The following is a 27,730-nucleotide window of genomic DNA, read 5'->3' as shown; positions in this document are numbered from 1 at the left end:
TTTCTCTCTGAGATTGTAAATCCACATGGGAGAGATGTGTGTCTGATTTGATCAGCCTGTATCTACCCCCAGCATTTAGCAAAGAGTGAGCTCTTCATGAATCCCGTAATTATAACTTTCGACGTTTTTCTCTTTCTTGCAGTTGGTGACAATGGCTTTAGAATGCAATTGGTCAGATGCCCTGGTGGAACTCCAGACACTCACCCGTTTGACACACTTTGCATATGTGTTGCATGACCATGAAACGGTGATGTTGTGTTCACAAGCAGTCACACAGTTGGATGAGAGAGGCTTCAAGGATGTGACTTCAAAGACATCCAAAGTGTAAGTAGAATTCAGATCTTCGTTCTGGAATAAGTTTCCAATCTTTTTGTGGTATTTTGAAAGCATTCTCAGCTTGCAGAGCACTATGTTAAACACTTGGAAGCAGCCCGGCGTAGTGGAAGCAGCATGGTTTAGTGGTTAAAGCACAGGTCCAGGAGTCAGAAGCTCATGGGTTCTAATCCTGGCTCCACCACTGGTTTGCTATGTGGCCTTGGGCAAGTCACTGGCCTCTCAGTGTCGCAGTGACCTCATCTGTAAAATGGGGATCGAGACTGTGAGCCCCACATCAATCAATCAATTGTATTTATTGAGCGCTTACTGTGTGCAGAGCACTGTACTAAGCGCTTGGGAAGTACAAGTTGGCAACATATAGAGACAGTCCCTACCCAACAGTGCGCTCACAGTCTAGAAGGGGGAGACAGAGAACAAAACCAAACATACTAACAAAATAAAATAAATAGAATAGATATGTACAAGTAAAATATATAAATAAATAAATAGAGTAATAAATATGTACAAACATATATACATATATACAGTTGCTGTGGGGAAGGGAAGGAGGTAAGATGTGGGGGATGCAGAGGGGGACGAGGGGGAGAGGAAGGAAGGGGCTCAGTCTGGGAAGGCATCCTGGAGGAGGTGTGCTTTCAGTAGGGCCATGTCCCAGGGACATGGAACAGGGACTCTATCCAACCCAATTTGCTTATATCCACCCCAGTGCTTAGTCAGCTGTGTGACTTTGGGCAAGTCACTTAACTTCTCTGTGCCTCAGTTACCTCATCTGTAAAATGGGGATGAAGACTGGAAGCCCCCCAAGGGACAACCTGATCACTTTGTCACCTCACCAGCACTTAGAGCAGTGTTTTGCACATAGTAAGCGCCTAATAAATGCCATCATTACAGTGCCTGGCACACAGTAAGCACTTAATAAATGCCACAGTTAAATTCCACAATTACTTGGAGAGTACAATAAGGTAAGTAGACATAATACTTATTCTCGAGGACTTTTCAGTCTATCAGGGGAGATGGACATCAATTGTATTTATTGAGCGTTTACTGTGTGCAGAGCACTGTACTAAGTGTTTGGGAGAGTACAATATTGGTAGACACGTGACATGAAAATAAATGACAGGTAAAGGAAGCAACAGAGTATGTGTATAAGTAATAATATAATAATAATAATAATGGTATTTATTAAGTGCTTACTATGTGCAAAGCACTGTTCTAAGCACTGGGGAGGTTATAAGGAGATCAGCTTGTCCCACGGGGGGCTCAAAGTTTTTAATCCCCATTTTACTGATGAGGTAACTGAGGCCCAGAGAAGTGAAGTGACTTGCCCAGAGTCACACAGCTGACAATTGGTGGAGCCGGGGTTTGAACCCGTGACCTCTGACTCCAAAGCCTGGGCTCTTTCCACTGAGCCACACTGCTTCCCTAAGTACTGAGGGAGTGAGACTTTGAGTCTTCTTAGGTGATGGGGCTAAATCATAGGTGATGCAGAAGAAAAGTAAAATAGGGCGAGGAAATGAGAGCTGAGGCCAGAGAAGTTTCCTGGTGGAAATAGGATTTTAGAAGGGTTTGAAAATGGGGAGGGTAGTGATCTGTCAGCTATGATGAAGCTGTGTGGTCTACTGGATATAGCATGGCAATGGGAGTCAGAGGACCAGGGTTCTAATCCCGGCTCTGCCACTTGCCTGTTGCGTGGCCTTGGGCAAGTCACTTCACTTCTCCGGTCCTCAGTTTCCTCAACTGTAAAATGGGGATTAAATATCTGTTCCCCATCCTACTAAGATCGTGAGCCCCATGTGGGACAGGGACTGTATCCAACCTGATTAACTTGTATCTACCCCAGCTCTTAGAACAGTACTTGACAAATAGAAAGAATTTAACAAATGCCATAATGATAATAGTAATAGTAATAATAATAATGAAGAGTAAGGGAGTTCCAGACAGGAAGGATGATGTGAACAAGGGGTCAAAGGTGAGAGAAATGAGAGCAAGGCACAGTGACTAGTTGGTGTTGGAGAAGTGAGATGTTTGGGCAGGATCATAGTAGGACAGGTGTGAGTTTAGCTGATTGAGCGTCTTGGAGATGATGGTGTGGAATTTCTGCTTGATACAGGAATGGATGGGCCAACGTTGGAGGTTTTTGAGGAGTAGGGAGATGTGTAGAAAAATGATGTGGGCTGCAGAATGAAGTACGGAGTGAAGAGGGGTAAGGAGATCAGCGAGGAGTCTGGTGCAGTGTTCGAAGTGGAATATAATGAATCCTTGGATTGGCATGGGAGCAATGCGGATGGAGAGGAAGAGGTGAATTCTGAGCTATGGTGAAGATAGAACCAAACAAGATCGTGTGCCTGACAAAATATGCAGGTTGAAGGAGAGAGATGAGTCAAGAATTATACCAAGGCAGCAAGCTTGCATGATAGGGAGGGTCAATAAATCAATCAGTCAATGGTATTTGTGGAGCACTTACTGTGTGTAGAGCACTGTACTAAGTGCTTGGAAGAGTACAGTACAAAGGAACTGGAAGAAATGTTTTCTGTCTGCAAGGAGCTTACAGTCTAGAGGGGGAGACAGAAATGAATAAATAAATAAATTGGGGTACATTACTGCTGTGGGGCTGGGGGGTTGTATATCAAGTTATAAAGGGTAGAGATCCAACTGCATAGGTGATGCAGAAAGGAAAGTGAGGAGGAGAAAGAGGGCTTAATAGGGGAAGGTCTCTTGTAGGAGATATGTGATTTTAATAGGCTTTGAGGAGGGGAGAGTGATGAGAGGGTCGTGGTGTTTTCTACCATGATGGGGAAGTTGGTGGGAAGGAGACGGTTTGGATGGGAGGATGAGGATTTCAATTTTGGATATGCTGAGTTTGAGCTGTAAGCAGGGCATCCGAGTAGAGAAGTCCAGAAGGCAGGAGGAAATATGAGGCTTCAGAGAAGAAGAATGGTCAGGGTTGGGGATTTAGATTTGGAAATCAGCCAAACAGGGAATGTCATGGAAGGCAGGAGAGCGATTGAGTTCTCCAGGTGAATGGGTGTAGATGAAGAATAAAATGGGGCCCAGAGCTGAGCCTTGAGGATGAGGCAGATATTTCTTTTACATCTAGACAGTTAAGAGACCGGTTACCAAATCTGAACATGGTTTCCCACAGCCTTAACCACTTCTGTCATATAATTATTTCTATTAATGTCTGCCTCCCGCTTTAGACTATAAGCTTATTGTGGGCAAGGAATGTGACTGTTTATCATCATATTGTACAGCACTATGCACATGGTAATAGCTCAGTAAACCCCATCAACTGACTGGTGGATGTATCCTTTTCTGCGTCCTTTCCATACACTAGAAAATTGTTTCTGCAGCTCTTTTCGTAGGGATGCCTGGAACGTCTTCTGTTTTTCATAGATGCATCCCACGGCAGAATCACTATATGCTTAAGCCATATTTATGTCACCTAAAGTGATTCTTGATTGTTCAATCCATTCCATCGGTATTACATGAGTGTACATTGATGCAGACTTTAGAAGGCACAAAATCTGTTTTTTACCATCTGCAGTTAGTCATGAAGAACCAGCTGTCTTGCTATATCTCCTCTACACACCTGCCAGCTGATTCAAGGACCCGAACTCAAAATCCGGCAAATCGGGAACATTATGTAGTTGTTTGCCATTTCCTAGAAACCTCTGAGATCATAAATTAAAGCGTATATCCCAGAAAGAGACTTAATGTAGGCTATTAATTTTTGACAGGCACCTTCAGTATAGAGTAATTTTTCATGCCCAGGATACAGCCACAGAGGCAAGGGCTGGAATAATTCATTGTCATTTGCTGGCAGGCCCTATGCTTCACTGCGGAGAAGCAGAGTGGGCTAGTGGAGAGCGCACGGGCCTGGGAGTCAAAGGACCTGGGTTCTAATACCGGATCTGCCAATCGCTTGCGGAGTGACCCTGGGGAAGTCATTTAATTTGTATGGGCCTCAGTTCCCTCAACCTTAAAATGGGGATGAAATCCCTGTTCTCCCTCTTACTTAAGCTGTGAGCCCCATGCAGGACAGGGGCTATGTACGACCTCATTAACTGGAACCTACCCAAGCACTCAGAACAGTGTTTGACACAGCGTAAGCGCTTAACAAATACCATAAAACCAAAAACAGCAGCATGGCTTAGTGGCTTAGTGGAAAGAGCCCGGGCTTGGGTGTTGGATGTCGTGGGTTCTAGTCCCGGCTCTGACACTTGTCAGCTGTGTGACTTTGGGCAAGTCACTTTGCTTCTCTGTGCCTCGGTTGCCTCATCTGTAGGGCAGAGATTGAGGCTGTGAGCCCCACGTGGGACAACCTGATTACCTTGTATCTACCCCAGTGCTTGGAACGGTGCTTGGTACATAGTAAGTGCTTAAAAAATATCATCACTATCATCATCATCATCAGCAGCAGCAGCAGCAGCAGCAAAACCAAACAAAAAAAGTAGTATCTCTTTAAATATTCTGCCACTTCTATGTTAATAAATCCCCCTCTCTGGAGGTTTTCTCCCTGTACCTTGATATTTCTTCTTTGGCTTATCTGCATTTGGGACCTTATCTGAATATACCTCTCTTTTCAGCGCCAGACTCCCTGGTGGGAGAGACCTTTATTTATTTGTTGAGCTCTGATTATTATAAAATGTTCGATGGCCCTTTCTGGGTTTGCTTGGCTACTGTGTGCAAATCCGCTGGACTCAGAGGTGATCTGGGGAGATTTCAGGTTCCCCTCTCCACAAGGAGCAGATATTCCAAGACCTGCTAATATATTATGGACATACATAGAAGATCCACAGGTTCAGTCTCGTGGTCTAGTGAGACAAGCATGGAGCTGGAAGTCAGGAAACCTGGGTTCTAATTCTTTTAATATATACATGAGGGTAGAAATAAGTTCAAAAGGGAATCACACCTTTTATTGAAGGCTATGTGTGTGCTTGTGTGTGCCTGCCACTTACCTGTCTTGTGAACTAGGGCAAAGTCACTTCACCCATTGTTGGGTAGGGATTGTCCCCCCCATCTTTCCTCCTTCCCTTCCCCACAGCGCCTGTATATATGTATATATGTTTGTACATATTTATTACTCTATTTATTTATTTTACTTGTACATATCTATTCTATTTATTTTATTTTGTTAGTATGTTTGGTTTTGTTCTCTGTCTCCCCCTTTTAGACTGTGAGCCCACTGTTGGGTAGGGACTGTCTCTATATGTTGCCAACTTGTACTTCCCAATACATACGATTGATGATGATGATTTGTTGCTCAATTGTACTTTCCAAGTGCTTAGTACAGTGCTCTGCACACACTAAGCACTCAATAAATACGATTGAATGAATGAATAGTGGAGAGAACTCAGCATCCACTTTAGTCATCTTAGACTCTTTTCTTTCCAGAAGTGGTGGTGGTGGTAGTAGTAGAAGTTACATTATTCATTAAATGTTTCCCATGTGCAGGTCACTGAGAAACAGCTTGGCTTGGAGGAGATAGCATGGCTTTGGGAGTCAGAAGACATGGGTTCTAATTTAGTAAGCATTCTCAGCTCTCAGAGCGCGGTACTAAACACTCGGAGAGTACAATAAGGTACTGCCATGTGACCTTGGGCAAGTTACTTTATTTCTTTGGGTCTCAATTTCCTCAAGTGTAAAATAGGGATTGAAATACCTGTTCTCCCTCTCCCTTGGCCTGTGAGCCCTGTGTGGAACGGGGGCTGTGTCTGACCTGATGATCTCGTTTTTGCCTCAGTTCTTAATACAGTGCTTGGAATGTTGAAATTGCCAAACAAAAAACACAGTTATGGTGGAGTGGCATAAATGGAGGGAGAGGGAATTTCAGGCTACAGGGAGGATGTGGGAAAGAGGTCTGTGGTGAGATAGAGGAGATCGAGACAGCAAGTAAACTGATGCTAAAGCAGGAAAGTGTGAGGGAAGAGCTGTAGCAGGAGAAGCCGTAAAGCCTAGTGGAAAGACACAGACCTGGGAGTCAGAAAGACCTGGATTCTTATCCCAGCTCTGCTACATGCCTGTCGTGTGGTCTTGGGCAAGTCGCTTCACTTCTCTGGGCTTCAGTTACCTCATCTTTATAATGGAGATTGAGACTGTGAGCCCCATATGGGACAGGGACAGGTGTCCAACCTGATTACCTCATTGTTTTTACCCCAGCACTTAGTACAGTACCTGGCACATAGTAAGTGCTTAACAAATATCGTCATTATTATTATCATTTTTATTATTAGAATCTCTTGGCCCCTAGCCACCCAGCTCTCCCCTTCTTTCTGCCTTTCTGTTTTGACCTCCCCGCGAGAATCCTGTGATCCAAATGGAAAGCTGAGCTTGTGTTCTTCTCTATAGGGGAAGAAATCTGGTGGGTCTTAACTTAATCAATCGATCAACCAATCAGTTGTATTTATTAAGCGCTTACTGAGTGCAAATCACTGTACTAAGCACTTGGGAGAGTACAATATGAAAATAAACAGACACATTCCCTATCCACAATGAGTTTACGGTCTGGAGGGAGAGAAAGACATTAATATGCATAGATGAATAGATAAATTACAGATAAATTACAAGATAATAATAATGATGATGGTATTTGTTAAGTGCTTACTATGTGCCAAACACTGTTCTAAGTGCTGGGGTAGGCACAAGGCAATCCAATTGTCCCACTTGGGGCTCACGGTCTTAATCCCCATTTTACATGTGAGGTAACTGAGGCACAGAGAAGTTAAGTGGCTTGCCCGAGTCACACAGCAGATAAGTGGTGGAGCCAGGATTAGAACCCACATCCTCTGTCTCCCAAGCCCAGGCTCCTTCCATGTACATAAGTGTTGTGGGGCTGGGAGGGGATTAATAAAGATTTTAAAGGTTTCATTAGCTTCAACCAATATTTGTCAGTACCTAGAAAGGAACTGAAAAAAGTAGACAAAGTGTGGGAGATGAAAAGCAAGATGTATTCAATTGAAACTGAGAAAGTGGGGCTTTTGGCTTTCATTTTACAACAGATTTGAAGAATGCTAGTGTCCTCTGGTGGCCACACACGAACAAAGACAGATTCCATCATCTCTTTCAGCTCTAGTTCTCCAACCCAGCACTGGCAATCATATTCATTCATTTAGTGTTATTTAATAAACACGGGCTTGGGAGTCAGAGGTCATAGGTTCTAATCCCAGCTCTGCTGCTTGTCAGCTGTGTGGCTTTGGGCAAGTCACTTAACTTCTCTGTGCCTCAGTTACCTCATCTGTAAAATGGGGATTAAGACTGTGAGCCATGCGTGGGACAACCTGATCACCTTGTATCCCCCCCAGAGTTTAGAACAGTGCTTTGTACATAGTAAGCGTTTAACAAATGCCATTATTATTATTATTAAGCGCTTACTGTGTGTAGAGCTCTGTATCAGGCTCCTGGGAGAGGACAATACAGCCATAAACAGACATATTCCCTAACCATTCCTATGAAGCTGAAGTGAAATAGCCATGACCCTATTGTTCTATTTACTAATGCATTTCTCGAGCAAGGCTATTTTTATTAATTCCATAATATATACGAATAGAATGCTAACAAATATTTTCAAACAGAATAATCAACAATAACAATAATGACATTTGTTAAGCAGTTGCTATGTGTCAAGCACCGTTCTAATCGATGGGGTAGATACAAGGTGATCAGGTTGTCCCACATGGAGCTCACAGTCTTAATCCCCATTTAACAGATGAGGTAGCAGAGGCACAGAGAAGTGAAGTGACTTGCCCAAGGTCACACAGCAGGTAACTGTCGGAGCCGGGGTTAGAACCCAGGTCTCTGACAGCCAGGCCTGGGCTATTTTTTGTTTTTGTTTTTGTTTTGCAGAGGTGAACACAAGTTTAGAGCTGAAATGTTGAGTACCACTTATTGCATACAAGGGAAAAGCATAATGGAGAACTTGGCTGGGAAGAAAGAACTGCGCTTCGCAGCAGTGGCATCGTTTGTCCAAAGCGCAAGGTAAGGTGGAATGGGGGGATGGATACACCGATATTCCAAATGGTGACCGCTGAAGACGGTGGGTGGCGCCTGGCCCAGGGCAGGTGTGTGACACAGTTCCTCCGCTGTCAAAATAAAAATAATAATGATTATAATAATAACAATAGTAATAATGATGATGATTTTCCTTATTATCGTATTTGTTAAGCGCTTACTGTCTGCCAGTCATTCATTCAGTTGCATTTATTGAGCACTTACTGCGTGCAGAGCACTGTACTAAGCTCTTGGGGGAGGACAGTAGAACAATAATCAGACACAGTGAGTTTACAGTCTAGCAAGGCACTGTGCTAAGCAGAAGCAGCATGGTGTAGTGGACAGAGCACGGGCCTGGGAGTCAGGAGGTCATGAGTTCTAATCCCGGCTCTGCTACTTAATAATAAAAATAATGATGGCATTTGTTTTACTATGTGCCAAGCACTGTTCTAAGCGCTGGGGAGGATACAAGATGATCAGGTTGTCCCACATGGGGCTCACAGTCTTAATCCCCATTTTACAGATGAGGTAACTGAGGAACAGAGAAGTGAAGTGACTTGCCCAAGGTCACACAGCTGACAATTGACGGGGCCGGGATTTAAACCCATGACCTCTGACTCCCAAGCCCGTGCTCTTTCCACTGAGCCATGCTGCTTCACTTGTCTGCTGTGTGACCTTGGGCAAGTTGCTTCACTCCTCTGTGCCTCAGTTCCCTCATCTGTAAAATGGGGGTTGAGACTGTGAGCCCTATGTGGGACAGGGACTGTGTCCAACCCAATTTGCTTGGATCAACCCCAGCGCTTAGTACAGTGCCTGACACATAGTAAGCACTTTACAAATACTCTTATTATTAATATTATTATTATTATTATTATTATTAATCAGGTCAGACATAATCCCTGTCCCATGTGGGGATCACAGTCTAAGTAAGAGGGAGTAGGATTTAATCCCCATTTTACAGATGATGTAACTGAGGCACAGGGAAGTGGAGTGACTTATCCAAGCACAGGCTCGGGAGTCAGAGGTCATGGGTTCTAATCCCGGCTCCGCCAATTGTCAGCTGTGTGACCTTGGGCAAGTCACTTACCTTCTCTGAGCCTCAGTTACCTCATCTGTAAAATGGGGATGAAGACTGTGAACCCCACGTGGGACAACCTGATCACCTTGTATCCCCTCAGCGCTTAGAACAGTGCTTCACACATAGTAAGCACTTAACAAATACCATCATCATCATTATTATCATTATTATTATTATTATTATTATCATCCAAGGTCACACAGCAGACGTGTAGTGGAACCAGGATTAGAACCCAGGTCTTCTGACTCCCTGGCCCACGCTCGTTCCACTAGGCCATGTTGCTTCTCCAAATGTGTCCAAGAGGACCCTAAATTCTCCTGAAGCACAGTGCTGTTTTCCTGATGAGCCCCACTGAGTAATGGCCCCTTATGTCTTGCTGGAGATGATGATGGCCTTTATTCATTCATTCATTTACTCATTCATCCAATCATACTTACTGAGCACTAACTGAGTGCAGAGCACAGTACTAAGCACTTGGGAGAGTAATTTACTGAGCACTCAGTGGGTGCAATGCACTGTGCTAATTGCTTGGGAATTACAAGCTCAAAAAGCAGTGTGCCCTAGTGGACAGAGTTCAATCCAACTCTGCCATCTGTGTGCTGTGTGACCTTGGACTTCTACATGCCTTGGGAAGCAGCATGGCTCAGTGGAAAGAGCCCAGGCTTGGGAGTCAGAGGTCAAGAGTTCTAATCCTGACTCCGCCACTTGTCAGCTTTGTGACTTTGGCAAGTCACTTAACTTCTTTACGCCTCAGTTACCTCATCTGTGAAATGAGGATGAAGACTGGGAGCCCCATGTGGGACAACCTGATAACTTTGTATCTACCCCAGTGCTTAGAACAGTGCTTGACACATAGTAAGCGCTTAACAAATACCATCATTATTATTGATTTCCTCATCTATTAAATGAGGGTTAAATATCTGTTCTCCCTGCCCTACAATCATAATAACATCATTGTGGTATTTGTTAACCACCAATGTGCCATGAACTGGACTTGTCTTCTGCTGTCGAGTCGTCTCTGACCCATAGTGACACCACGGACACTTCTCTCCCAGAACGCCCCACCTCCATCTTCAATCATTCTTGTAGTGGATCCACAGAGTTTTCTTGGTAAAAATCCGGAAGTGATTTACCATTGCCACCTTCCGCACAGTAAACTTGAGTCTCCTCCTTTGACTCTCTCCCATGCCGCTGCTGCCCAGCACAGGGGAGTTTTGACTTGTAGCAGATTTCCTGTCACTGGCTAGCCACTGCCCAAGCTAGGAATGGAATGAACAGGCCTCTGCTTGACTCTCCCTCCCATAGTCAAGACTGGTAGAGGACTGGAAACTCTCCAGGTTCCACTCTGAGAGGATAAGAACTGGACTCACTATCATTTATTTGTTATGTCTGTAATTTATTTATTTACTTATATTAATGTCTGTCTCCCCCTTTAGACTGTAAGCTCACTGTGGGCAGGGAATTTGTCTCTTCTATTGTTGTATTATACTCTCCCCTAGTGCTTAGTACAGTGCTCTGCACACACTATGCGCTCAATAAATACGATTGACTGACCGACCAATTAGGAAATGGGGTCAATACAGTATAAGCATTTTGGACACAGTTCCTGTCCCACGTGGTGCTCACAGTCTAAGGAAGAGGGAGAACAGAGATATTTCTTATGACAATTTTACAGGTGAGGAATCTAAGGCACAGAGAAGTAAAGGGGCTTGCTCAATGTCACACAGCAGGCGTGTGGCTTTGGTGAGAATCAGCGTGGCCTGAAGGATAGAGCACGGCCCTGGGAGTCAGAAGGACCTAGGTTCTAATCCAGACTCTGCCTCTTGTCAGTTTGTGAGACCTTGGTCTAGTCACTTCCCTTCTCTCTGCCTCAGTTACCTCATCAGTCAAATGGGAACTAATGGAGTGAGCCCCATATTGGACATGGATTGTGTCTGACCTGATTATCTTGTACCTGCCCCAGTGCTTAGTACAGTGCCTAGTACATAGTAGGTGCTTAACAATTACCATTAATAAAAAAAAATAAAAAGCAAGCAAGTTGTGGAGCCAGGATGAGAATGAAAGTCTGCAATATTCCCAGACTCCCAAGCCAATGCTCCTTCAATGCTTCTCCCTTAGAGTATGAGCCCCTTGAAAACCGGGGACTTTGCCTTATTCTCTGTCACGTAGCCTTTCCGATCGCTTAGTAGTGAATCGTATTTATTGATTCATGAGTGCAGAGCACTGTACTAAGCACTTGGGTGAGTACAATAGAACAATAAACAGACACATCCCCTGCCCACAACAAGCTTACAGTCTAGTACAGTGCTGTGTACACAGTAAGCACATAATAGAGAAGCAGTATGGCATAGTGGATGGAGCCCGGGCTTGGGAGTCCTGCCACTTCTCTGCTGTATGACCTTGGGCAAGTCACTTTATGTCTCTGGGCCTCATTTCTCTCATCTGTAAAATGGCGATTGAAACAGTGAGCCCCACGGGGACAGGGACTGTGTCCAACCCAATCTGCTTGCATCCACCCCAGTGCTTTGTACAGTGCCTGGAACATAGTTAAGCACTTAACTATTATTATTATTATTATTATTATTATTATAAATGTTATTTCATTCATTCAATCACATTTATTGAGTGCTTCCTGTGTGCGGAGCACTGTAGTAAACACTTGGGAAGTACAATTCAGCAACAGAGACAATCCCTGCCCACAATGGCCTCCCAGTCTAGAATGGGGGAGACAGACATCAAAACACATAAACAGGCATCGATAGCATCATTATAAATAGAATTATAGATATATACACATCATTAATCAAAATAAATAGAATTATAATTATAAATATGTATACATATACACAAGCGCTGTGGGGCAGAGAGGCGGGGTAGAGCAAAGGAAGAGAGTCAGATGACCCCAGTGCTTAGGACAGTGCTTGGTACTTCTAAGCACTTAACAATTAAATGATTATTATGATCGGGAATTGTACAGGTTATATCTCCTGCCCACCAGGGATGCTGTGTCACTGAATGCTAGGAACACTTTCTTGACCTGAGGTTTTCTTGGATCTACCCCTGTACTTAGAACAATACCTGGCACATAGTAAGGGCTTAAAAAATACTGTCACCATTATTATTCCAGTCACCAGATCCTCCTTTTCAGATTTGCAGGGAAAGCTAGGTCGAGTGAGCTAGTGATGCTGGCCACCCGCCACTTCTGGAACGCCTGCCTTCCTCTTCTCGGCTCCAAGGTTCACAGGGAGAAACTCAAAGTGCCCACGCAAGCCATCATCAAGATTATCAATGAATCAGAGTCTAGAAACCAGGAGGTGAGAGACCTTGGATATTGGACATTGATATTTGATCAACGTTGGATATTCGCCCCACCCCACGTCCCTTATTTTTGCATTCATTCAGTTGTATTTATCAGGCGCTTAGAGTGTGCAGGGCACTGTACTAAGTGCTTGGAAGAGGACAGTAGAACAATAAGCAGATACATTCCCTGCACACAGCTAACTTACAGTCTAGAGACTCATCGCGGGAATCTGTTGTATCGTACTCTCCGCAGCGCTGAGAACAGTGCTCTGCACATGGTAAATGCTCAATCAGTACTGTTGATTGACTGATTATAGGGGTTCTCCTCAGTGGGGAAAAGCCAGTTTAGGATGCTTAATAAATGTTCTCACTATCTGTTTGGGATTCCATCTTTGCCTGTAAAGTGGTTTATGAAATGAGAGGCTGTATGGCCCAGTGGATAATTCCTCTCCCCCACCTTCAAGGCAGTATTGAAGGCACATCTCCTTCCAAAAGTCTTCCCTGACTAAGCCCTCCTCTCCTCTTCTCCCACCCCCTTCTGCATAGCTCTTACTTGCTCCTTCAATCATCCTCCCTCCCATCCCCATAGCAGAGCTGCATATACCTGCAACTTATTTATCTATTTATGTTAATGCCTGTCTCCCCCTCTAGACAGCAAGCTCGTTGTGGGAAGGAATGTGTCTGTTTGTTGTTACACTGTACTCTCCCAAGCACCTAGTATGGTGCTTTGCACAAAGTAAGTTCTTAATAAATATGACAATGAATGAATCATGGAAAGAGCACAGACATGACAGTCAGAAGACCTGGCTTCCAGTCCCAGCTCTGCCACTTACCTAATGTTTGACCTTAGAAAAGTCACTTCACTTCTCTGGGCCTCAGTTCCCTCACTTGAAACTAAGGATGTGATCTGTACCTGCCCTCCCTTCTTAGACAGCGAGTCCCTTGTGGAGCAGACTGGTTTCTCATTGTGGACAGGTAACGCGTCTTCCAACTCCATTACATCGTTCTCTCCCAAGCGCTTAGTACAGTGCTCTGTACACACTAAGTGCTCACTAAATACAAGTAAAAGATTGGTTATCTTTTTTCAGCCTCCATTTTTGGCACCTAGTGGGAACCTAATAAATGTCATTATCGTTACTACTATTATCGTATTAATTCTGACTGAGAAATGCATGCACCTTTTTCCTCATTTTAGGAGACAGAAAGTGCACTTCTTTTGCACCAGTGGCCTACAATGGATTTTCAAATTATTGGAACCATGGAAGGATGCTTTCGCCCAGGTATGTTCATAAAAAAAAAAGAATCCACCTCATAAGAAAGCTTCTTTCCTTCCCCAGTGATCAGTCAGACACCCCCACCCCTGATCCTGACCCTCCTTTCCTACAAGAATCAGAGCAATTATAATAATAATAACTATTATGATATTTGTTAAGTGCTATTTGCCAGGCACTGTTCTAATCACTGGGGTAAATTCAAGTTAATCATTTATTCATTCATTCATTCATTCGTATTTGTTGAGAGCTTCTTGTGTGCAAAGCACTGTACTAAGCACCTGGGAGAGTAAAATACAACAAACAGACACGTTCCCTTCCCACGAGGAGGTCACATTCTGGAGGGGGAGGCAGACAGTAATATACATAAATAAATGAATAAATTATAGCTACATACATATGTGCCATGGGGATGGGAGGGAGGATGAATAAAGAGAGCAGGTCAGGGTGACACAGATGGGAGTGGGAGAAGACAAGAGGAGGTTTTATTCAGGGAAGGCTTCTTGGAGGAGATGTGTCTTCAATAAGGCTTTGAAGTGGGGGACGGCAGTTATCTATTGGATTTGAGGAGGGAGGGCGTTCCAGGCCAGATGTAGGATGTGGGCGAGAGGTCAGTGACGAGATAGATGAGATCAAGGTCCAGCAAGAAGATTAGCAGACACAGTCCCTGACCCACATGGGGCTCACAGTCTCAATCCCCAGTTTACAGATGAGTTAACTGAGGCATAGAGAAATTAAGTAACTTGCTCAAGGTCACACAGCAGACATGTGGCTGAGCCAGGATTAGAACCCAGATCCTTCTGACTCCCAGGCCCGGGCTCTATCCCTTAAGGCACGCTCCTTCTCCAATTGTAGCAGGGGGATTGGTTAAGCGCCACCTATGCATCAAGCAATAGAAGCATCTGGGCCTTGTGGAAAGCAGCTGGGCCTGGAAGTCCGAAGACCTGGGGTCTCATCCCGGCTCTGCCAATCACTTGCTGCGGGACCTTGGGCAAGTCACTTAACTTTTCTGTACCTCAGTTACCTCATCTGTAAAAGGGTGTTTAAATCCTCCTCCCTGCCATTTAGCCTGTGAGTCCCATGTGAGACAGTGAGTCAGTCGGTCAGTCATATTTACTGAGCTCTTACTATGCCCAGGGCAATGTACTATATGCCTGGGAGAGTACAATATGACAATAAACAGACACTTTCCCTGCTCACAATGAGCTAACAGTCTAGAGGGGGAGACAGACATTAAAATACATAAATAAATGACAGATATGGATATAAGTGCTGTGGGGGTGGGAGGGGGAACAGGGAATTTGTCTAACCTAAGAAGCTTTTATCTACCCCAGTGCTTAGAACAGTTCATGACATGTAGTAATAATAATTGTGGTATTTGTTAAGTGCGTACTATGTGCCAGGCACTGTACTAAGCACTGGGGTGGATACAAGCAAATTGGGTTGGACACAGTCCCTGTCCCATATAGGGCTCACAGTCTCATCCCCCATTTTACAGATGAGGGAACCGAGGCCCAGATAAGTGAAGTGACTTGCCCAAGGTCACACAGTCAACGCTTACTGTCTGCCAGTCATTCATTCATCATTCAGTTGCATTTATTGAGCACTTACTGCATGCAGAGCACTGTACTAAGCTCTTGGGAGAGGACAATAGAACAATAGTCAGACACAATGAGTGTACAGTCTAGCAAGGCGCTGTGCTAAACAGAAGCAGCATGGTGTAGTGGATAGAGCACAGGCCTGGGAGTCAGGAGGTCATGGGTTCTAATCCCGGCTCTGCCACTTAATAATAATAATAATGATGGCATTTGTTAAGCACTTACTATGTACAAAGCAGTGTTCTAAGTGCTAGGGAGGATACAAGGTGATCAGGTTGTCCCACAAGGGGCTTACAGTCTTAATCCCCATTTTACAGATGAGGTAACTGAGGAACAGAGAAGTGAAGTGACTTGCCCAAGGTCACACAGCAGACAAGTGGTGGAGCCAGGATTAGAACCCATGACCTTCTGACTCCCAAATCCATGCTCTATCCACTACTTCTAATCCCGGCTCTGCCACTTGTCAGCTGTGTGACTTTGGGCAAGTCACTTCACTTCTCTGTACCTCAGTGGCCTCATCTGTAAAATGGGGATCAAGACTGTGAGCCCCAAGTGGGAGAACCTGATAATCTTGTTTCTATCCCAGTGCTTAGAATAGTACTTGGCAGATAGTAAGCACTTAACAAATAGCATCATTATTATTATTATTATTATTTGGGAAACGATTTTAGGAGCCAGTCTGCAGGCTTCATCATAGGAGAGGGTGTTTTGGCACAGGGCAGGCCCAGATCCCAATGCTTAGAACAGTGCTTGGCACATAGTAAGCACTTAACAAATATCATCATTACTATTACTATGTAGTAAGTGCTGAATAGCTTGGAAAAAGCACTGTACTAAGCCCTGGAGTCAACAAAGTGAATCTAGTGGAAAAGCTTGGACCTGGGAGTCAGAAGGTCATAGATTCTAATCCCAGCTTTGCCACTTATTTGCTGTGTGACCTTGGACAAGTCACTTCATTTCTCGGTGCCTCAGTTACCTCATCGGTAAAATGGGGATTGAGATTTTGATCCCCATGTGGGACAGGGACTGTGTCCAACCTGATAACCTTGTATCTGACCCAGTGCTTAGAATAGTGCCTGACACATAGTAAATGCTCAAGAAATGCCACTATTGTTATTATTATGAGAGGAGAACCAGGTGGGAGACGGTCTTTGTCCCACACAGGGCTCTGAGTCTAGCAGGGAGGGACACTGGTATGAAGGCCAGAAAGCATTCATTTATTCATTCATTCATTCATTCAATCATATTTACACATTCAGTCATACTTATTGAGTGTTTACTGTCTGCAAAACACTGTACTAAGCACTTGGGAGAGTACAATATCCCCTGACACATCCCCTGCCCACAATTACAGAGTAGAGGGGGAGATAGACATTAATAAAAATAAATAAATCCATATGTCCTTCTCATACATTCATCATATGAAATGAGCACCTAATAATAATAATGATAATGGTATTTGTTAAGCACTTACTATGTGCTAAGCTCAGTCTAAGTGGGAGGGAGAACAGGTATTGAATCCCCATTTTGCAGATGAGGTAATTGAGGCCCAGAGAAACGACTTGGCCAAGGTCACACAGCAGACGAGTGGGAGAGCCAGGACTAGAGCCCAAATCTTCTGACTCCCAGGCCCTTGCTCTTTCCACTATATAAAAATATAATGATGGCATTTATTAAGTGCTTACTATGTACAAAGCATTGTTCTAAGCTCTGGGGAGGTTACAAGGTGATCAGTTTGTCCCACGGGGTGCTCACAATCTTAATCCCCATTTTACAGATGAGGTAACTGAGGCACAGAGAAATTAAGTGACTTGCCCAAATGACTCTTCCCCCCATCAAAGCCTTATTGAAGGCCCATCTCCTCCAAGAGGCCTTCCCAGACTAAGCCCTCCTGTTCTCTTCTGCCACTCCCTTCTACATCTCGCTGACTAGCTCCCTTTGTTCATACCCTCTCCCAGCCCCACAGGGCTTATGTTCATAACCATAATTTATTTCTGTTAATATCCATCTCCCGCTCTAGACTGTCAGCTCATTGTGAGCAGAGAATGTGTCTTTTTATTGTTATATTGTACTCTCCCAAGCACTTAGAACAGGGCTCTGCACACAGTAAGTGCTCAATAAATGCGATCGACTGACTGACCGTTTTAGGAGACATCGCAGTTACTGTTGTCCACAGCACGGTGGCCGTGTTGTTATTTTTGTGGTGGGGTCTTTGGTGTGTCTGTCTCACCCCGTGTCTCTCGGCTGGCTGCTTTGTAAAGGAGCAGAGGATGACCTGACTTTAAGAGCATCTCTCTACGGATTGCTGTTCCACATGCACTCGGACAATAATGACTGGGAAACGGGGCTCAAGGTTTTAGATGAAGCAATTCTAGCGCTACCTCGGACATCACACCGACTGTAAGTTTGCACGTTTGTTTGGTGGACAATAGCCCAAGAATCCCATTTGGGTTTTTTGTTTTAATGGTATTTGTTAAGCACTTGTATATTCACTCATTCAGTCGTATTTATTGAGCACTTACTGGGTGCAGAGCACTGTACTAAGCCCTTGGAAGAGTACAATGCAACAATAAACAGACACATTCTCTGCCCACAGCGAGCTTACAGTCTACATGTGGGTGGGGTGGGGGGAGACCAACATCAATGCAATTACTAAATGCTGGGGTAGATGCAAGATAATCAGGGTGGTCACAATCCATGTCCCCCTTGGGGTTCACAGTCAATCCCCATTTTGCAGATGAGGTAATAATAATAGTGACTGTGGTGTTCATTAAGCAGATACTATGTTCCAAGCACTGTTCTAAGCGCTGGGGTAGATACAAGATAATGGGGGTTGGTCACGGTTCCTGTCCCACATGGAGTTCACAGTCTTAACCCCCATTTTAAAGATGAGGTGACTGAGACCCAAATAAGTGAAGTGACTTGCCCAAGGTCACACAGCAGACAATCAATCAATCAATCAATCAATTAATCATATTTATTGAGCGCTTACTGTGTACAGAGCACTGTACTAAGCACTTGGGAAGTACGAGTTGGCAACATATAGAGACGGTCCCTACCCAACAGTGGGCTCACAGTCTAGAAGGGGGAGACAGAGAACAAAACAAAACTATTAACAAATAAAATAAATAGAATAAATATGTACAAGTAAAATAAATAAATAGAGTAATAAATACATGCAAACATATATACATATATACAGGTGATGTGGGGAAGGGAAGGAGGTAAGGTGGCGGGGTGGAGAGGGGCACGAGGGGGAGAGGAAGGAGAGGGCTCAGTCTGGGAAGGCCTCCTGGAGGAGGTGAGCTCTCAGTAGGGCCTTGAAGGGAGGAAGAGAGCTAGCTTGGCGGATGTGGGGAGGGAGGGCATTCCAGGCCAGGGGGATGACATGGGCCAGGGGTCGACAGCAGGACAGGCGAGAACGAGGCATGGTGAGGAGATTAGCGGCAGAGGAGCGGAGGGTGCGGGCTGGGCTGTAGAAGGAGAGAACAGAGGTGAGGTAGGAGGGGGTGAGGTGATGGAGAGCCCTGAAGCCCAGGGTGAGGAGTTTCTGCCTAATGCATAGGTTGATTGGTAGCCACTGGAGATTTTTGAGGAAGGGAGTAACATGCCCAGAGTGTTTCTGGACAAAGACAATCCGGGCAGCGGCGTGAAGTATGGATTGAAGTGGGGAGAGACACGAGGATGGGAGATCAGAGAGAAGGCTGATGCAGTAGTCTAGATGGGATAGGATGAGAGCTTGAACAAGCAGGGTAGCGGTTTGGATGGAGAGAAAAGGGCGGATCCTGGCAATGTTGCGGAGCTGAGACCGGCAGGTTTTGGTGACGGCTTGGATGTGAGCGGTGAACGAGAGAGCAGAGTCGAGGATGACACCAGGGTTGCGGGCTTGTGAGATGGGAAGGATGGTAGTGCCGTCAACAGTGATGGGAAAGTCAGGGAGAGGGCAGGGTTTGGGAGGGAAGACAAGGAGTTCAGTCTTGGACATGTTGAGTTTTAGGTAGCGGGCAGACATCCAGATGGAGATGTCCTGAAGGCAGGAGGAGGTGCGAGTCTGGAGGGAGGGGGAGAGAGCAGGGGCAGAGATGTAGATTTGGGTGTCATCAGCGTAGAGTTGATAGTTGAAGCCATGGGAGCAAATGAGGTCACCAAGGGAGGGAGTGTAGACAAGTGCAGACAAGTGGTGAGGATAGCTCAGAACCCAGGTCACCTCACTCCCAGCCCCATGCTCCATCCACTAGACTACGTTCCTTCCTATTCTTTTTAAATATCTCTAAATCAAATATAGGCAACATTGATACACAGATTATCCAAATAATTTCGTATCCTCCCTCAAAATATTTTGGTGCAGAAGCTCAAATTATCTGGGCATTTAAGATAAATGAGGAGTTGTGGCCCAAAACATCTGAATGGTGCTAGCTGAGATGTAATTTCAAGCTCAGTTACTCAGTTAACTTGCCTGTGTAGATCTTGAGTCAGAAGATAGTTAATGAAATGCCAAAAGTAATTATCAAACAATTCCCAAATGCTAATGCTCCAAAAAAGAGACGTCTAACTCACGAGTAAAGCATGTTTGAAGGAGTTAATTAGATCAAATAATGTTATTTAGTGAACTTCTGTGGATGAAAAACATAATCATCATCTTCTTGAAGGGCAAATGCTTTTTATTTACTTTGGAAAAAGTGCATTTATATTTCAAGGGCTGATGTTCCTTCTTTCATTCACTCATTCATTCAATCATATTTATTGAGAGCTTACTCCGTGCAGAGAACTGTACTTAGCATTTGGGGGGAGTTGTTGTCGTTGTCTTATGCTGTCGATTCGTGTCCGACCCATAGTGACGCCATGGACACATCTCTCCCAGAATGTCCCATGTCCATCTGCAGTCATTCTGGTAGTGGATCCACAGAGTTTTCTTGGTAAAAATTTGGAAATGGTTTACCATTGCCTCCTTCCATGAAGCTAAACGAGTCTCGACCCTCGACTCTCTCCCATGCCACTGCTGCCCAGCACAGGTGAATTTTGATGTGTAGCAGATTGCCTGCCACTCACTAGCCACTGGCCAGCCAGAAATGAAATGGACGGGCCTCTGCTTGTCTCTCCCTCCTGTAGTCGAGATTGGTAGAGGACTGGAAACTCTCCAGGTGCGACCCTGAGATGGTTTAGAGAGAGTACAATATAACAAACAGACACGTTCTCTGCCCACAGTGTGCCAATTCTACTCTGAGTGTGTACTTTGAGACAGGACTCCTCTCTTCCTGTTACTTCAGAGATAAAGACTTCCATGACTTTTCTAAGCAGCAGAAATCAAACCTGGAAAGGAATATCAATTAAATGAAATGGCTGGGCCTCCAAAAGCCAGTCAGTCATATTTATTGAGGGCTTACTGTGTGCAGAGTGCTGTACTGAGTGGTTGGGAGAGTACAATAGAACAGCACAATGCATTCCCTGCCCACAACAAACTTAATCTGGCCATCTGGTTCACTTTTGCTTTCTCCACTTAAGAGGGAGATGAGTCTCTCCTCAGTCTGAGAGAATCAATCGATCAATGAATGGTTTTTACTGAGCACTTACTATATGCAGAGCACTGTACTTGAGAGAGTACATTACAGCCTTGTTAGCAGAAACGTTCCCTGACCATAATGATAATAATAATAGTGGTGGTATTTATCAAGGGCTTACTATGTTCCGGGCACTGTACTGAACACTGGGATCGATACAAGCAAATCGGGTAGGACACAGTCCCTGTCCCACAAGGGGCTCGCGGTCTTAATCCCCATTTTACAGATGAGGTCACTGAGGCACAAAACAAGCCTACAATACAGTGTTGAGAGGCACCTCTCCAGAAAAGTCCTGCCCTGATCTTGCCTCCAGAGATTAACACCCAGCCTCTCCAAAGAGGGGCCTCATCTCCCCGTCTAGACTGTGGGCAGGAATGTGTCTGCTTGTTGTTATACTGTACTCTCCCAAGCGCTTAGTACTCTCCCTATCTCAGGATGGCATCTGGAGGGTTTCAAGTCCCCTACCAGTCTCGACTATGGGAGGAAGAGTCAAGCAGAGGCCTGCCAATTCCATTCCATTCCTAGCTTGGGCAGTGGCTAGTGTGTGGCTTAGTGGCAAGAGCACAGGCTTGGGAGTCGGAGGACGTGGGTTCTAATCCCTGCTTTGCCACTTGTCTGTTGTGCGACCTTAGGCAAGCTGCTTTACTTCTCTGTGTCCTCAGTTACCTCATCTGGAAAATAGGGATCAAAACCGTGAGCCCCACGTGGGACAACCTGATTCCCTTGTACCAACCCAGGCGCTTAGAACAGAGCCTTGGCTCATCATCAGCACTTAACAAATACCATTATTATGGGAAGCAGCGTGGCTTAGTGGAAAGAGCCCAGGCTTGGGAGTCAGAGATCATGGGTTCTAATCCTGCTCTGCCATTTGTCAGTTCTGTGACCTTGGGCAAGTCACTTAACTTCTTTGGGTCTCAGTTCCCTCTCTGTCAAATGGGGATGAAGACCTTGAGCCCCACATGGGACAACCTGATTACCTTGTATCTACCCCAGTGCTTAGAACAGTGCTTGGCACATAGTAAGCGCTTGACAAATACCATCATCATCATCATCTGATACAAATCAAAACTCACCTGTGCTGGGCAGCAGCAGCACGGGAGAGAGTCGAGGGTGGAGACTTGAGTTCACTGCATGGAAGGTAGTGATGGTAAACCACTACGGGATTTTTACCAAGGAAACTCTAGGGATCCACTACCAGAATGATTGCAGATGGAGGTGGGGCATTCTGGGAGAGATGTGTCCATGGCGTCGCTATGGGTCGGAGACGACTCAATGGCATAAGACAAGACAAGAGCTCAGTACAGTGTTCTGCATGCAGTAAGTGCTCAATAAATATGAATGAATGAATGAATGAATGAATGAATGAATGAATGAATGAGGAGCCATCTTAATAACAGATAGAGAAGCTCTGGCCCCATCTTGACCAGTAGTGGTAGGGAAAGTAGAGGGTGAGTGTCTTCAGTCTTATTACTAGGCATTTTCATTGAGCACCCTCTGAGTGCAGTGCAATGCACTGTGCACTTCAGAAAGCACAACAGAATCATGAGGAGAGGAGCAGAAAAGTGTGGTGGCTAGAGCCCAGGCCTGGGAGTCAGAAGGTCATGGGTTCTAATCCCAGCTCCTCCACTTGTCTGCTGTGTGGCCTTGGGCTTCTCTGGGCCTCAATTACCTCATATGTAAAATGGGGATGATGATTGTGAACCCTAGGCGGGACAGGGACTGTGTCCAAACCAATGTGCTTGTATCCACCCCAGCGCTTCATGCAAGTGTCTGGCACATTGTAAGCGCTTAACAAATACCATAATTCTTACTATCATTATTATGAGGCACATTCCCTGCCCACAAGGAGCTTTACAAATAGTGGAATCAAAATAAATAATCAATCATTGACTGTGTCCTAAGCACTTGGGAGAGTGCAAAAGAATCCCACAGCACTTATGTCAATATATGCAAAGTATTTATTTCTATTATTATTAATAGTAATAATAATGGTGTTTGTTAAGCATTTACTATGTGTCGAGCACTGTTCTAAGCAATGGGGTAGATACAAGGTAATCAGGTTGTCCCAAGTGGGGCTCACGTTCTTTTTACATTTTACATTTTACATTTACATTTACCCATTTTACAGATGAGGTAACTGAGGCCCAGAGAAGTTAAGTGGCTTGCCCAAGGTCACACAGCAGATAGTGGCGAAGCTGGGATTAGAACCCGCGTCCTCTACTCTCAAGCCTAGGCTCTCTCCACTAAGCCACACTGCTTCTCTATGTCTTCTCTATGCTCCTCTAATGTCTGTCTCCCCCTCTAGACTCTAAGCTCCTTGTGGGAAGGGAATGTATCCATTTATTGTTGTTTTGTACCTCCCCAGCTCTTAGTACAATGTTCTGCACACAGCAAGTATTCAATAAATACATTGATTGACTGACTGACATGATACCTGCTCTCAAGGAATTTATGATCTGTAGAGATCTGTATTAGGCACTTGGGAGAGTATGAAAGAGTTGGTAACCTAATCCCTGCCCACAAGGAGTTTATAATCTAGTGTGTGGAGAGCACTGTACTAACATCTTGGGAGAGTATAGTCGATCCATTGATCAACTGCACTGAGCACTTACAGTTTACAGAGCACTGTACTAAGGCCTTGGAAGGGCACAATCGATTAGTCAATCAAATTCATGGTATTTATTGAGTGCTTACTGTCTACAGAGCACTGTACTAAGTGCTTGTGAAAGCACAATCAATCAGCCAATCGATCTGTGGTATTTATTGAGTGCTAACCATGTGCAGAGCACTGTACTAAGCACTTGGGGGACTACAATGCAACATAATTGGCAGACATATTCTCTGCCCACAAGGAGCTTTCAGTCTAGAGAGGGAGAAATGGAATTAGAAGATCCAATCCCTGCCTTAATCATGAGTAAACTATATGCACAAGGGCTCCACAAGATTATAAACTCTTTTCTTATACTCAGCTGTGCTCTTCCGAGGCTTATTTAGTCCAGTGCTCTGCACAAAGTAAGTGCTCAAGAAATACTATTGACTGATTACAGTGAGTAGGTACAAAAAAATACAGGAGTGCTAGAAATAGCTCTAACAGTAATAACAATAATAATAATAATAATAGTATTTGTTACACATTCACTATGTGCCAGGCACTTTACTAAGCGCTGGAGTAGATACAAGCAAATTGGGTTGGACACAGTCCCTGTCCCAGGTGGGGCTCACAGTCTCAATCCACCTTTTACAAGATGAGGGAACTTAGGCACAGAGAAGTAAAGTGACTTCTTTACAAGGTCACATGACAGAGAAGTGGCGATAGGGTTGTGGGACTTGGAGATCTGGGAATTAATTAGGGAAGGCGATAAGACATATAAGCAGTGTGGGGGAAGTGGTCCAAAGGCAGGCAAAGCGTTCAATCCCAAATGATTATGCAGATCCATTCATTCATTCATTCAATCGTATTTATTGAGCTATTATTATGTGCAGAGCGCTGTTCTAAGTGCTTGGGAGAGTACAATATAGCAATAAGCAGACACATTCCCTGCCCACAACAAGGTTACAGTCTAGAGGGGGAAACAGACATTAGTATAAATAAATGACTGATATGGACATGAGAAGCAGCATAGCGTATTAGATAGAGCATTGGCCTGGGAGTCAGAAGGTCATGGGTCCTAATACCGGCTCCACCACTTGTCTGCTCTGTGACCTTGGGCAAGTCACTTTACTTCTCTGGGCCTCAGTCACCTTATCTGCAAAAATGGGGATTGAAACTGTGAGCCCATTGTGGGACAGGGGCTGTGTCCAACCCGATTTGCTTGTATCTACCTCAGTGCTTAATACAGTGTCAGGCATATAGTAAGTGCTTAACAAATGCCATTATTATTATTATTATTATTATTATGTACTGTGGGGCTGGGAGCGGGGTGAATCAAGGGAGCAACTAGGGAAGGGAGTGATAGTCTTCCAGGATCATAGATGCTAGGCGGTTTCACAGGTGCCGTAGCCTCTTTCCACTTACCCTAGGCTCCCCCAAAATTGTCCCTAGATCCACCCATCTATGCTCCATTCATTCATTCATTCAGTTGTATTTATTGAGCACTTACTGTGTGCAGAGCGCTGTACTAAGCACTTGGGAAGTACAAGTTGGCGACATATAGATATGGTCCCTACCCAACAACGGGCTCACAGTCTAGAAGGGGGAGACAGACAACAAAACAGAACATGTGGACAGGTGTCAAGTCGTCAGAATTAAAGCTAAATGCACATCATTAACAAAATAAATAGAATAGTAAATATGTACAAGTAAAATAAATAGAGTAATAAATCTGTACAAACATATATACAGGTGCTGTGGGGAGGGGAAGGAGGTAGGGTGGGGGTGATGGGGAGGAGGAGAGGAAAAAGGCCTAGGGGAGGAGTGAACCAGTCTGACAGAAGCCGAAAATGATCCAGGAATATTACGTAATTTGGCCTCTCACTCCAAGTTAAAACCTGTCATTTTATTTTCAGCCTAATTTTCAAACACATGGTAATAGTGAAAGCAAAACTTGGTCTCAGCTTCATGATGGACATTCAGAAGTTCAAAGATGAAAGTGAAGATTATTTATCCCACATGTGGCACCGTTTGGCCCTGAATTCCAAAGATCTTCATCGACAATTAACGTGCTTTCAGAATGCAATTCAAGCTTTACAGGTCTGAATGCAAATAACAACAATAATAATAATGAAGATAATATTCATGTTCATACAATTGGGCTGTTTGTTGGCCACTTGATAATAATAATATTCATGATAATGACAATTGGGATGTTTGTAAGGCACTTACTCTGTGCCAATCACTGTGCTAAGCACTCGGGTAAATACAGGATTATCAGGTCAGACCCATTCCCTGTCCCACCTGGGGCTCAAAGCATAATGCAGAGGGAGAACAGGTGTTTAAATCCCCATTTTAATAATGATAATAATTATTATGGTACTTGGTAAGAACTTTTTAAACACTTTTCTAAGCACTGTTCTAAGCTCTGGGGTAGATACAAGTTAATCAGGTTGGAAACAGTCCCTGTCCCACATGGGGCTCACACACTTAATCACCTTTTTTCAGATGAGGTAACTGAAGCCCAGAGAAGTGAAGTGATTTACCCAAGATCACACAGCAGACATGTGGCAGAGCCAGGCTTAGAACTCAGGTTCTTCTGACTCCCAGGCTTGTGTTCTATCCACTAAGCCATGCTGCTTCTCTGTTAAAGAAGAGGAAATTGAGGCACAGACCAGTTAAATGCCTTGCCCAGCAGACAAGGGGCAGAGCTGGGATTAGAACCCAGGTATCCTGACTCTCAGACTCCCTGCACTTAAGAGAACACCAGCAAGGTAGACACAAACAGAACTGATCAGACACCGTCCCTCTCCCACATGGGACTCAAAGTCGAGGTTGGGATAGACAAAAATAATAATAATAATAATTATGTTATTTGTTAAGCACTTACTATATGCCAAACACTGTTCTAAGCGCTGTACAAGGGAAATAATAAAACCAAGTCCATGAGAGCAAGGTCAAGGCAAGGAAAAGAATGGCTCTTGGAAAGCAGTGTCTCCAAAGTCCCTGTTGCTCTCGAAGCAAACAGGCCTTCCTTACTGACCCTCAGAATAATAATAATAATGATGGCATTTGTTAAGCGCTTACTATGTGTGAAGCACTGTTCTAAGCGCTGGGGGTGGGGGATACAAGGTGATCAGATTGTCCCATGAGGGGCTCACAGTCTTAATCCCCATTTTACAGATGAGGTAACTGAGGCCCAGAGAAGTTAAGTGACTTGTCCAAAGTCACACAGATGACAAATGGTGGAGGCAGGATTAGAACCCATGACCTCTGGCTTCCAGGCCCGTACTCTTTCCTGAGCCATGCTGCTTCTCTACTGTTCTAAGCACTGGGGAGGTTACAAGGTGATCAGATTGTCCAACGTGGGGCTCACAGTCTTCATCCCCATTTTACAGATGAGGTAACTGAGGCACAAAGAAGTTAAGTGATTTGCCCAAAGTCACGCAGCTGACAAGTGGCAGAGCCAGGATGTGAATCCATGACCTCTGACTCCCAAGCCCATGCTCGTCCCATTGAGCCAAGCTGCTTCTTCTTTCTAAAGGTGGCCTTGAGGTGGAAAAATCCTACTGCATTTAGAACAGTGCTTGGCACATAGCGCTTAATAAATACCACCATTATTATTACTGTGGGCAGGGAATGTGTCTGTTTAGTGTTATATTGTATTTTCCCAAGCACTTAGTACAGTCAATCAATCAATCAATCAATCGTATTTATTGAGCGCTTACTATTTGCAGAGCACTGTACTAAGCGCTTGAGAAGTACATATTGGCAACACATAGAGACAGTCCCTACCCAACAGTGGGCTCACAGTCTAAAAGGGGGAGACAGAGAACAGAACCAAACATACCAACAAAATAAAATAAATAGGATAGAAATGTACAAGTAAAATAAATAAATAAATAGAGTAATAAATATGTACAACCATATATACATATATACAGGTGCTATGGGGAAGGGAAGGAGGTAAGATGGGGGGATGGAGAGGGGGACGAGGGGGAGAGGAAGGAAGG

At 44.5% G+C, this 27,730-nt stretch overlaps 1 protein-coding gene across 1 annotated transcript in view; it reads left to right on the top strand.

Annotated features, from left to right (window-relative positions):
- The window catches only part of CFAP46 (cilia and flagella associated protein 46), a 203,464-nt gene that overhangs the window by 86,529 nt on the left and 89,205 nt on the right, over nt 1-27,730 (top strand). The window contains exons 22-27 of the mRNA XM_038743855.1: nt 143-324; nt 8,179-8,310; nt 12,549-12,714; nt 13,896-13,980; nt 17,831-17,969; nt 25,634-25,817. Coding sequence (XP_038599783.1) covers nt 143-324; nt 8,179-8,310; nt 12,549-12,714; nt 13,896-13,980; nt 17,831-17,969; nt 25,634-25,817 — 888 coding nt within the window. The remainder of the gene's footprint in view (nt 1-142; nt 325-8,178; nt 8,311-12,548; nt 12,715-13,895; nt 13,981-17,830; nt 17,970-25,633; nt 25,818-27,730) is intronic.

The sequence above is a fragment of the Tachyglossus aculeatus genome, chromosome 3, assembly GCF_015852505.1.
Source record: "Tachyglossus aculeatus isolate mTacAcu1 chromosome 3, mTacAcu1.pri, whole genome shotgun sequence".
Taxonomy (NCBI): domain Eukaryota; kingdom Metazoa; phylum Chordata; class Mammalia; order Monotremata; family Tachyglossidae; genus Tachyglossus; species Tachyglossus aculeatus.
This window is presented reverse-complemented; position numbering and strand designations above follow the sequence as displayed.